Source organism: Austrofundulus limnaeus, unplaced genomic scaffold, assembly GCF_001266775.1.
Source record: "Austrofundulus limnaeus strain Quisiro unplaced genomic scaffold, Austrofundulus_limnaeus-1.0 Scaffold28, whole genome shotgun sequence".
Lineage (NCBI taxonomy): Eukaryota > Metazoa > Chordata > Actinopteri > Cyprinodontiformes > Rivulidae > Austrofundulus > Austrofundulus limnaeus.
The window spans coordinates 1,825,411-1,838,520 of NW_013952430.1; the positions used below are offsets into that span (position 1 = coordinate 1,825,411).

Consider the following 13,110-nt stretch of genomic DNA (forward strand, 5'->3'; position numbering starts at 1 on the left):
GATTTACAACTCAGTGAAATGTTTAATATGTTATAAATAATATATGAAAAAGGAGGTAACTGTTGAGCAACTGAAAGACACACGTAATCACAAGTTGTTGGTTTTTTCCTCTAAAACTCCAATTACGGTTTTCTGAAAGTTATTTGAAAACTTTAAATCCAACCATTGGTAGCTCTGCCCTGCCAAACACTTAAAAATTCAAAAAAACAAAAAGAAATTGCTTATTCTTCAATTGTTCTTTTTTTAATGATTAGCATGTTTGAAAATACATCGTGTTTTAAGTCAATCAGTGAAATCCTCGATTTGTTTGCTTGACCAAACTTTGACTCTTACCTTATTGTGATACTGTAGCATCTGTGTGATTATTCTGATCTTAGGGTGGTAGTTCTTGATGGATATGACCCTTCAGAATCAGACAGATGCATAGAACATATATAAACACAGCAAAGCACCATGTCACTTTCTAATCATTTCAGATTCCACAGAAAGCGATACCTCATGATGTTGGAGGCATCTTCGGCATCAGGGTCTGCACAGTATTTGTTGGCTAAAATCAGGCAGGCATCTGCAGACTCGATCTATGTAAAAAAAGACAAAAACAAGTATGTTAAAGGAAATGCAAAGGCTATGGTGTCACACAAGGAGAGATTCAAATACTGGTACTTACAGAACATTTAGTTCGCTGAAAACTGACTAATGCATTCTTTTTTTCTTCTTATATTATTTTATATTCAAAAAATAGGCTTTTATTGTTTTTTTACATTGTGTGTCACCATTTTGCCACAAAAGAGTTTTTCTGAACAGCTTTAAAAATAATAGATTTACTGAATAGCAGTAGACTATTGATTTAAATTGAATAAACACACAAAATTAACTGATGCTGTCTTGAGTTTTATGTATTTTATCATTTTAAGACTTTAGTCACAGGTATTACCTTCACTCGAGCCAAATCGTGAGGGTTGAGAACAGATCCCTGGTAGAATTCTACTTGAGTAAAATGACGTTTGAACAAGGCTTCCAGCTCAAGATTAGGGGAAATACTGGCACATAAAAAAGGACAAGAAGCTTTAGTGCATGTATGGATGCCTCACATAGTCCAGAATGTCCTGCACTCGGCCACATATAAAGGAAAAGATGAACTTACTTATGGAGAAAAACAATTTCTACATTGACATCATCCCTGTCCTTGTGTAGGAAGTCTTTGAGGAAGTTGGAGACACTTTCGAGGGTGATATGACCACAGACCACAATGTGCCTGGAAGGGGAGGGGGAAGAAATCTTCTTGAGTGGGCAACATAAATAACTGCAGACATTGGCATGTCTCCCAAAAGTAATCAGACAAACCAAAGCAATACAACATTTAGCTGAAATTAAAAGAAAGAAAGCTTTATAGACATGTCAAAAAATGCCTTTTCAAAGCAAACAAGTAACTGAATGATATATATATTTTTGCCATATAAGTGAACATTTTCCCCCATGTAATGAAATTGGTTAAATTCATTATGACAAATCCAGTCAAACACTCAAATCTAAACCACTATAGAAAATCTGAGATATAATCAGACATCCTACAGTGGTTGGACTGTCATCCGTTCTCAATATAAAAACGTTCCCTTGAGCCAAACCACCCCTTTGTGAGCGGAATGGATGCTGACAAAGACATGGACATCAGTATAATCATGCTTTTATACAAAACATTAGTAAAACTTTCAAAATGATTCAGAGGCCTGTGGTTGACAAAAAATCTAAACAGGACTTCAGCGTGTTTGACGGCTCCTTGGCAGGACTCTGCAGTGCATTACAGTGGGGGGAATCTGTCAGAAGCTGCACGAGCTTGATTGCAGCCGAAAGGGGAGAGAAAGATGTTAGTTTGAAAGGATTTTTAGGGACGAGGTCATGTCCCTGATTGTCCTCTGACTGCACTGCAGAAGTGAAAAGGTCAACTTCGAATGCATCTTTAAGATGAGACTCTCACTGGGCCGTTTGTTGGTTATAAAACCTTCAGGTGCTTCTGTAATAGTTCGACTTTAATGTTCTAGATCTAAGGACCTACAGCGGGTAAAATAAGTATTGAACACGTCAGCATTTTTCTCAGTAAATATATTACTAGAGGTGCTAATGACATGAAATTTTCACCAGATGTTGGTAACAACCCAAGTGATCCATACATACAAAGAAATCAAACCATAAATGTCCAGAAATGAAGTTATTTGTAATAATGTGGAATGGCACAGGGAAAAAGTATTGAACACACTTACTGAAATTTATCTAATACTTTGTACAAAAGCCTTTGTTGTCAATGACAGCTTCAAGATGCCTCCTGTATGGAGAAACTAGAGACATGCATTGCTCAGGTGTGATTTTGGCCCATTCTTCCACACAAACAGTCTTCAAATCTTGAAGGTTTCGTGGACCTCTTCTATGAACTCTGATCTTTAGTTCTTTCCATAGATTTTCTGTTGGATTCAGGTCAGGTGATTGGCTGGGCCATTCCAGCAGCTTTAGTTTCTTTCTCTGAACAAACTGAGAGTTTCCTTGGCTTTGTGTTTGGGCTCATTGTCTTGCTGAAATGTCCAGCCACGTTTCATCTTCATCATCCTGGTAGATGGAAGCAGATTTTTATCAAGAATGTCTCTGTACATTTTTCCACTCATCCTTCCTTCAATTATTTGAAGTTTGCCAGTACCATATGCTGAAAAACAGCCCCACACCATGATGTTCCCACCTCCAAACTTCACTGTTGGTATGGTGTTTTTGGGCTGATGTGCAGTGCCATTTGACCTCCAAACATGATGTGTATTCTGGCATCCAAACAGTTCAATGTTGGTCTCATCTGACCAGACTATATTCTCCCAGTATTACACAGGCTTGTCTAAATGTTGTGCAGCAAACTTTAAAGGAGCTTCAACATGCTGTTTCTTCAGCAGTGGAGTCTTGCGTGGTGAGCGTGCATACAGGCCATGATGGTTCAGTGCATTACTTATTGTTTTCTTTGAAACAATCGTACCTGCTAATTCCAGGTCTTTCTGAAGCTCTCCACAAGTGGTCCTTGGCTCTTGGACAACTCTTCTGATAATTCTTTTCACTCCTCTGTCAGAAATCTTGTGAGGAGCACCTGGTCGTGGTCGGTTTATGGTGAAATAATGTTCTTTCCACTTCTGAATTATGGCCCCAACAGTGCTCACTGGAACCTTCAGAAGTTTAGACATTCTTCTGTAACCGATGCCATCATTATGCTTTGCAACAATAAGGTTGTGAAGGTCTTGAGAGAGCTCTTTACTTTTACCCATCATCAGATGGTTCTTGTGTGATACCTGGCCATCATTTGGGACTGAACCAGCTGATATTAACTTGCACTGACAAGGGGCAGGCTTGTTTTCTAATTACTGAGGGAGTTCAGCTGGTGTCTTGTCTTTCCATGCTTTTTTACACCTCCCTTTCTTCATGTGTTCAATACTTTTTCCCTGTGCCATTCCACATTATTACAAATAACTTCATTTCTGGACATTTATGGTTTGATTTCTTTGTATGTATGGATCACTTGKGTTGTTACCAACATCTGGTGAAAATTTCATGTCATTAGTACCTCTAGTAATATATTTACTGAGAAAAATGGTGACGTGTTCAATACTTATTTTACCCGCTGTATATTTTCAAAAAGTGCGTCACAAATCGGTTGTTGATTAAATCTGTTTATTTACTAGATGCAGTGCAAATAGAAAGTTTTCAAATATGTTTCAGACTTAGGAGAATTTAAATTTAATAAAAATAAAATAATAAAAAATGTGATGGTTCAGAAGAATAAAATAACTTTAATGAAGTGTTTAAAGAGCCTAAAAGCACAAAATCAGAAAAGGTTTTAAAACATATGATGGTAAGCTGACAATTAAGGCACAAGATCTTAATTAAATGAACAACAAACAAATTAATGATTTGTAGAAATAGGTTTTAAAAAACATTTTACCTATCAGGCCTGAGTGGCTAAACAGACATAATTTCTATTTTCTGGTCATTTTCCATAAGTCATATGTACGAGCCTTAAATATTAGGGAACACAATTTACCACTCCAACAAACAAAAATATGTTCTATTTGTCATCATCTTCTGATGATGCATGTTGAAAAAAAATTATAAATACAGTTATTACAATTATAGAGACAAGAAATTGTAGAAATTGCTTCAGAAACAAATAATTCCAAAGGTAAACAAGACTTTGTGCCTGAACATCTCTGAAGACTATCACAAACTAAAGTGAAGCTTATGATTCCTACATGGTTTTATTGTGTGTTTGTTCATTTTTTTAGTCATTCCAAAGAAATCTGCCATTAACTGCAAAGGCTCTTCAACTGAGTAAAAACAAGAAATTATTTAAGTGTATGTTAGTGTAAGTAAATATGCCCATTTACCATACTAGTCCTTCACTATATTCAGCAAACTAAACAATAAATCACATGAGGGGTGTTTTATTACAAAAACAAAACAAAACAAAACAGAGATTAAATCTGTTTTAAAGTCTAAAACTAAAAGAAATTGAAAACTTTCTATTTGCTTTCCTCCTAGGTCAGTGTATCTTTTGGTCATTGGATTTTCATTTTCGAAACGGGTATTAAAAAACAAGAAACGATTGGATATTTGATTTTTGTTTTAAAATACTGAAATTAAAATTAAAATACAAAGCGTTTCTCATTCTTAGTGTCAAAAAGGGATGAACGAAACTTTTAAAAGGTTTGAGTTTCATTTTCTGTTTCAGATAGCAAAAAAGAAAATTAGTTTAAGACAGAAATGAAAAAAGGCTCGTTTGTTCACATTCCATGACAGGTCGTGCCAACTTTCTGTATCCCTATAAACTGTTTCACCACCCGGAGGGGTGTCTGCAATATCAAAGTTACTCAATAAACATCCCATTACAAGTAAAAAGCATTGATACAGACTTTGGTATCAAATAAATTTGCCAAGTATTTATTTGGTATCAGATCGATATCAAAATCGTAGTACCGCCCACCCTTCACTGAAAGGAAAACTCCAAGGATGCAAACTGACAGAAAAAAGTACAGATTTTGTCAAAACTCAGGAGGGAAAAAAACATGTGTGCTCACAGAACAACAACTGTACAACACACTAATAGAATGAAATTAATCTTATTTTGCTTTTTATTGAGAAAAATGAAGATGAAACATGGAGGCAGTAGCTGACATGTATTCAGTATAAGAAACTTATTTGGCCAAACACCACATGAATTATCTCTGCAAGGCCTTTGGTCACTGAGCAACAGTCATCATACAACTTATTTATGGGCATACTTCTCTGTGTTTCAGCCTTTTACGTTTGTATTTACAGAAATTAGTGTTTCATTGTGCAGAGCTGTCAGGCGAGCGCTCCCTCTGGTGGGGTAATAAATAATCGTAGAAAACAAACAAAAAAGCCCTTTTCTTTTTCTGTCTTCAAGTAATTTTCTTTTTTGCTATCTGAAACAGAAAATGCAACTCAAATCATTTTTAAAATTTTGTTTACCCTTTTTTGACACTAAGAATGAGACACACTTTGTATTTTAATTTTAATTTCAGTATTTTAAAACAAAAATCAAATATCCACTCATTTCTTGTTTTTTAATACCTGTTTCAAACATGAAAATCCAACGACCAAAAGAGACACTGACCCTCCTAATTCACATCAATTTCCCAAGTTATTTTCCTTTTTGGAAATTTTCTTCCCATCCTTACTTACTTTAGCGTTTGCTTCTATTAAAAACAAACACACATAAAAAATGTGAACCTAAAGCACCTAATAATCTGTGTTTTCTCAGTGTTTAGCTAAGCTGCTAAGCTGAAGTTAAAAGAAAACATCCCCAAACCAGTCTTATGGTTAAATCTTGTTTGTTGAATGCAGCTTTTATACTGACCGACATTAGTGTTGACACTCAGCAGACACCATAATTGCCCTATGGAGACCTGTAAGACAATCTATATAATGACAAAAGGCTTGTCCACTACTTGGCGTGCCAGGAGACAATTGAACCGCTTTAGTTTAAGTGTCTGGGTACTGGAACACCTGTATTAAGTTTTTTTCTTAAAATACCTTTTTAAAAGTGTTCACTGTAAATTCTTATCATAAGTTTCTTTTTAAACACAAAAGGGAAGCTCTGACGAACACGTTAACCTTTTAAAGTCAGTGCCTGAAACTATAGAGCATTACTGACTCAATGCAGCCGAGATTATTGATGTTAAATGAGAACCAGAGTCCAGATCACGATGTTCTCTCCTTCTCTGCAGCACATGGAGTGGGAAGGACTAAAATCAAGTGGACTTGGCAAAGTAAAGTGACTGTTGAACTGGGAAAATGACATTTATAGATGTAGCAGGTCATAATGGTTTTCACAGATCTTCCTTCTGACCTTTAGGAGAGTCTAACGAGCAGCAGAGACTGAGCAAAGGACTGATTTTTTTTTTACCTTAAAATGTGTTGAGATGTTTGTAATGAGCAAACAATATTTGGCCAAAATAAATAAATAAAATCTGTCATTTTAATATTATTTTCATGTTTGAGTGTTGATGTGTCCCTATTCAAGAATCATTTTACCTACATTCAGATGATGGTTAAATACGAATATTGGAAAATAATATTTTTTATTTAGCAAAACATTAAGGGAATTTGTGTTTGGTAGATTATTTCTTTGTTGTAACAATGCTTCTTGGCAATAAATCTTATACCAGGCACCTGATTGGCAGCACCAGAAGCTCAAAAGCAGTGAGAGAGAAAAGTGTCAAAAGCAACAGCAAAAAAAAGCACACTCAGCTCTACTGCTCATCCCACAAATGCATGTCTTTACAAATGTGGTTCCGCTTAAAAGGGAAATTAACAGGTTTTCCAACGGTATAAGATTCATTGCCAAGAAGCTTTGTTACAACAAATAAATAACCTATGAAACACAAATTTCCTTATTTTTGTGTTAAGAATAAGAAAACTGCTTTTGTTATTCTGATTGGTTAGTTCAACAATTTATAGTAAGCTAAATCAAAACAAAGAAAAAACATGGCAAATACACAGGAAGGGAAAAAATACTATTAAAAGAACACCAATGTTAAATAAGTTAAAAAAGCACAATCACAATAAATGCAAAGCGTTATCAAAAAGCGTGCACAAACATGCACAGACAACATCCGGGATGTCTTCAGGGAAACACAAAAAGAACAAACAAAGCTCAAACACCACGGGTAGAAGTCACTCACTTACTGCTCTAATCCTTACGTCAGTGAAGAAAGATGTGGAAAAGTCTAGATTTTTAAGGAACTGTTGCAGAATTAACAGTGTAGTCCTGATGAATTTACAAAGCTTTTCGCATGGATGACTTTTTCAACTTTATCTATTCTGCAGTTAAATCTTTTTGTTCATATTCAATAATGTGCACATATCTCAATCCATTCACTTCAAGTTGCAAACCCTCTAAAAGTGGTTTAAGAGGTCTGTGCCGGAGTTCAGCCAGGGTTGAAGTCAGTTTTCATGTCAGCTCCTCGGCTGAAGCTGGGGTTAATGGAAACCACGGAGTCATAATGGAAACCACGGGGCTCCAAGTACAGTGGGGCGCCAGTACAACACAACACTTGTCATTACTAGATCAGCGCACACTGGTTGAGAGCTGTCACTGTGATCCCGGGCGTATGCTACACTGCACGGGCAGAATCATAAGCAGCACTTGCGCGACACATAAATCCAGTCTGGATCCAAAGTGAGTCCCTCTCTCTTTTTTTTAAATAACCTGAAACGTTTGTGTTAAATGGCAGCAGTCAGGCACAGAAATGACGCAGAGGATGAGTTGTAAAATGATTCACAACAACCTCATCAGTCAAAAGCGTTGTAATCATTTGGTTACTCGTAATCTCCTAATCTCATTTCCATGACGCGATTTTGTGACAGCTGCTAAAAGATAACGCGCTGAACTTCAGATGTAATTTTAAACGTGCGCAACAAAACAGTCGGATCACACGTAGCTGAATAGTTGTGCAAAACGGTGGTGTTCCTTTGAGCTTTTTGCATTCGGTGGGTCTTAGATGATTGATTCCATACGTCTAAAGCGAATGAGAGGTGTAGAAAGTGAAAAATAAAGAAAGTTGAATAAATCATTCTTAGTTTTGACAAGGGCTTTTCTCAGCACCTTTCTGTGAGTCTGGGATGAAGTCACTGGCTAAACACAACATTTCATCAATCTTATCTTTGTGACAGGCAAACGTTACTGAAATAAGGCTTTTTCCCTCCTGAACCCTCACTCTAACGCTGACTCCATGAAATGTGCCTCATCGAACAGAATGACAGCGCAAGATTGGAAAGAAGCGAGGAAAAGAAGACAGCAGACAGTAGCAGATGCTGAGTGTTGCAGAAAATTAGAGGAGGGAAAAAAGAGCGAGAGAGAGGAAAGAAGACGACTACTCTCCCTGTTCTAGACACACCACATTATGGGCTTGAAATAAATCTTTGTGCTGAATATCAGTAAGGTTTGAGCCACGAGGGGAAGAGGACAGTAATGCACAATGAGCACCGATCAAAGTGTCACACAAGCTTTACAGTCCGCTGGTGCAAGAATCACACGTAGAAGTACACAAGGGGGTTCTCCGAGGACAAAAAGCTCCAGCGCCACACAAACACAAGGCCCATGCGAGCGCCGAGAACCGAGCAGGCAAAGCATGCATAAAAAGAAATTGAGAGCCTCCAATCGGAGCGAGGCGTCCAGCGTTCAGGGTGTGGGAGCTGACTGAAGATCAGGGCCAGAGTAATGTCAAGCATTGATGATGCAATGTGCCAGCAGAGACAAACAACAGGAGGAAGACTTTTTCATCAGGGTGGGGTTTGTAATCAGTGAAAAAGCCACAGTAGTGCAGGTCGTATAGAACATCCCATAAGAGGCAGAAAAGGAGAAGCAGAAAACATGCAAAACGAATTCAAGCAAAACAGAAAAGAAAAGAAAAAAACGAAATGTCCTGCAATGGTCATTGAGATTGATGATGCTCAAAAAGACCACCAATAATAATGCACTTGCAGATCTTTGATTTTTTTTGTTGCTTTTTTTATGTTCTTAGAGAAAAAAAATCTTTAAAAGCGGATAGTAGGGATTTCATGACTCTTTGATTTCCTTCGGATTTATTGAATCCCCGAACCCCTAAAGAGAAGGCTGCCATGTTGAGAAAGTTTACATAGAAGCACCACAGGTTAGTTTAACTCTTAAAGTGTAGAAGTCATGAAAGCCCTATTTTCCAAATCAAATTAAAGCGCAACACAGGATGTGTCAAGGGGGAGATAAAGAAAATGAACAGCACAAAAATGACTTCAGGAAAACTCCAAACAAAAGATAGAAGCAGATTGAGAAAAAATGTAAACAGAGAAAGAGATGAATGAAAGCGAGAAAGAGAGAGAGAGGGGGGACATGGACATGTGTGTCCTAATGGCCGAGGTCTCCAGTCACGCAGTGTGACTTGACATAATGTCCTCCAGCTTTACTAATCTAAAAAAAGGTCAAGTTAGCTAACCCCCAGTGCCTATAAAGGGGGTGGGTGAAGTTAAGTCACACAACCACACCTTGTCTGGATTCCAACTTACTTTCTGCCTCGTGTCGAGTTATAACTCCCTCCGTATTTCTTCCGATTAAGGATGAGAGCAGCAATTTCTGGCACGTAGCGAGCAAACATGGCCTACATGCATGGAACAAAAAACAAAAAAAAGAAAAGAAGGCATGCAGCGAGGGCTCTACCGCACACAGAAAAACAGCAGAACCATCTGGAATACTTACTTTCTGCCATTAACCGCACTATAGGTACCACCATATTTCTTGCGGTTTCCTATTAACTCTATGATTTCAGGGACGTAGCTGGCAAACATGGCCTAAGGAGAAGATAGAAGACAGAAGAGGAGACTAAAAAAGAGACTAATATGCCGCAGAATGGACTGCGGGGGGGACGCCGGTGCATGAGCCCAAATTTCAAAAAAAGAAAAAAAAAAGAAATTTGCATTTGAGTGAAAGCCTCTCTCACTTTATTTGCTTCAACTTCACAAACACGAGAGAGGGCGTCACATAGCAAAACTCGCCTTGTGTTTTCCATTTTCAAAAGAAGCCCCAATATTTACGGGTGACTGAGTCTGTGACAGCTCCCCCCGCCCAAAAAAAAAAATTTAGGATGGAAGAATTTTCAAAGCTAACAGGAAATCAAAAACCTGTGTGCCATGTTTTGTCCAACAAACACAGATGGTCGGGCAGGTTGATGCGAATAGTCCCACCTGATGCTCCACAGCTGCAAAACACATTGACTCATTTATCAGTGGAAGAAATGAGCTGGATGCATTTTGCAAAGAGTTTGCAGCGTAATATGTGAGGACAGGACAGGACTGAAGTTTACACACCATCGGTGGTTACACTAACCGTATCTACATCTGGGATGTTAAAGGGATACACGGTTAGTTGTAACATTAAACTTTATTTGATAAACTTTTGTTTTAACTGTAAAATAAAGACTGTAAAAATCCTGTAGGCTGTTTAGTTTTGTAAATTTTTTAAAATATATTTTAACACAGATGGAGCCATTTTATTTACACGCAAAGCATTCTGGGTAACTGATGACATCAACTAGGTCATCGGCATGAGGCTGCTAGCGAACTATATCCACCCTGAAGGTTAATCTTGGACAATATCTGACGATCGACTCTTTTAAATGAAACCAGAGAGCGTTGACAGAGAGGAGAAGGTAGAAATGACTCAGCCTGTAACTGAAAATATGGATGGAGGACAACAGAGCTGCTTCATGGAAGAAGAACCTGCGTGTAAATAAAATGGCCCCATCCGTGTAATATATTTTTAAACTTTTAGTTTAAAAATGATAAAAATTGAACATCCTACAGTATTTTTACGGTCTTTATTTTACAGTTAAAGTATATGTTTATCATATAAAGTCTAATGCTACAAATAATCGGGGATCCTTTAAACAGAAAAGTGTTGGTGAAAAAGAGGATACTCTATGGGTCTGACTGGATCTTTGGCTCTAAAAAAACCTTCACTCTGGAGTTGTTACTCAACCAGTGTTGCAGATACAAAGCAGGCTAAGGTGCTTACAAAAAGACTTTGAGAAATGATACAGTTTACATCATGACCACAAAGCGATACATGATCACACAGCTGTAAGTAATCCCAATATAAACAAGAATCCAACCATAAAGTACATTAACTATGATTAAAATCTGTTCACTTTGTAGGAGAAGGTGTGTGTGTGCAGTCCCGCGTGCTCATGTGTGAGTTAAAGAGCTTGTGGCAGCCCGACAGCAGGATGCCAGATCAGGGAAAGGTGACAGAGAGGGAGTGGGAGACTGCTGTTGCTGTGGTAACAGCCAGGCTAGCCTAAGCCTCATCGCCCCGCCCCCTGTGTTTGTTGGAATTGTGGGAGGAGACACGGAAGGAAGGGTGTCCTGAAACCGCAACTGCTTTTTTTAAGAGAACAGCAACAGCTTTATCAGACAAAAGCATATACTGTAATCCAACAGAGGATTGACCCATGGGGGCAGGGGGGACAAGGGGGCACGAAGACCTGAAACTGCATTAGACAAGACATGGTGAGGCTAAACAGGTCAATGCAACTCTGCTGTGACAAAGGTAATATAGTTTCAACAGTTTAACCCTCCTGCTCGTCTTTTAACACTGCGTACCATCAGTTTTAAAACTGAGGAGTCATTTTGAGCCAACGACAGCAGGAGGGTTAAAAAAAACTATATCATACATTATACATATCAATCATTAATTTTATTTATAATAGCATAATTATCCTATAATTTCCTAAACTTTATGCACTATTAATGGGTACAGACAGGATGTAGGTGTTGGGAAAGAGCAACAAGGGGGAAAGAAAAAAAATTGTTTTTACCAAACCACCAAGGATGAAGAAGACCATAAACAGGCGGCCCAAGGTGGTTTTTGCATAGACATCCCCGTAGCCCACTGTAGACATAGTCACCATCAGCAGGTAGACACATTCCCAATAAGACAATGACTGGGAATTTTGGAAGTTTTCCCAAGGATCCCCTGAGTTTTCCACCTGGTACAGAGACAGGAGTGATAGGAAGAAAACAAAAAACAAACTTGACATTTTTCACCACTTTAGAAACACAGTTCTGTAAACAGAAACTGTTTCTTCAAATATGATTAAAGCCTGTTTCAGTTATATATTAAACTTTGCTGACATCTAGTGGTGAAACTGAGTAACGTCGGATCAGTTACTGAACTGAGCTACAAAATACAGAAATGTTAGTAAATGTACAAAATACAGAAACATTTATTTATGTATATCTATTAATATATTTTAGTCTTTTGTAATACATGCTTTATTTAATTAAAGTAAGCTTTACAGTTATTCCACAGCCTCAAGGCTGCAGCAGCAAAGACATGATGTTCCTTACTGACTAATCTCGTACATTCTGACAGAGGTGTATAAAGCATTTGAAAAAAAAACTAAATAAACTTAAAAATACCTTAACAGAAAATGACTTTAGCAAAACTGAATTTCACTAAAAGTCACAAAACTGCTCACAGTAATCAGGAAAGTAAAAGTAAAAGCACTTTTGCACAGTCTAAAAAATGTTGTGTTGAATTTACTTAATTTAATGGGTTCCACTAAACCGAGTTGTAAATTGATCAATCACATTTCCTTTTAAAAAATATATGCACATTGCATTTACTAAATAAGACTTGGAACCAGTTAACATTAAGTAAATTCAACACTTTTTTAAGTGCATGAACAACTCCTTTTATGAGTAGTTGTAGTTATATTTAAACTTGTTGAATGTCAGATGGTGTTAAATTTAAAAGTAAAGAAGCAAAAGTATCATTTTTATATTTTGAATGTAACAAAATAAAAGTAAAAGTTATGATTAAAAAAACTTTGTAAAATTACAGATCCTTGAAAAAACTACTTAAGTACTGTGTACAAAGTTAATGTACTTCGTTACTATACACCTAATAAAAGTAAAGATCACGTTTTCTTTAAAGGGGAAATACTATCATGTAAATGTTATGATTCTGTCTCTGTCTGTCTGCTCTTGACCCAGTTCTTGCTCCTGTCTGCCTCTGCCCCTCCCATTCTGTTC

The 13,110-nt window shown here is 37.3% G+C and overlaps 1 protein-coding gene across 31 annotated transcripts in view; it reads right to left on the reverse strand.

Annotated features, from left to right (window-relative positions):
• The window catches only part of kcnma1a (potassium large conductance calcium-activated channel, subfamily M, alpha member 1a), a 178,949-nt gene that overhangs the window by 48,694 nt on the left and 117,145 nt on the right, over positions 1-13,110 (reverse strand). For 26 of the 31 annotated variants that reach the window (XM_014005060.1, XM_014005059.1, XM_014005088.1 and 23 more), the window contains 6 exons: positions 11,892-12,062; positions 9,776-9,867; positions 1,145-1,255; positions 935-1,040; positions 496-578; positions 334-403 (listed from right to left, as the gene is read on the reverse strand). In XM_014005060.1, the coding sequence (XP_013860514.1) occupies positions 334-403; positions 496-578; positions 935-1,040; positions 1,145-1,255; positions 9,776-9,867; positions 11,892-12,062 (633 nt within the window). Of the gene's footprint in view, positions 1-333; positions 404-495; positions 579-934; positions 1,041-1,144; positions 1,256-9,585; positions 9,678-9,775; positions 9,868-11,891; positions 12,063-13,110 lie in introns of all 31 variants that reach the window. The other 5 variants (XM_014005089.1, XM_014005087.1, XM_014005085.1 and 2 more) reach the window with 1 other exon arrangement.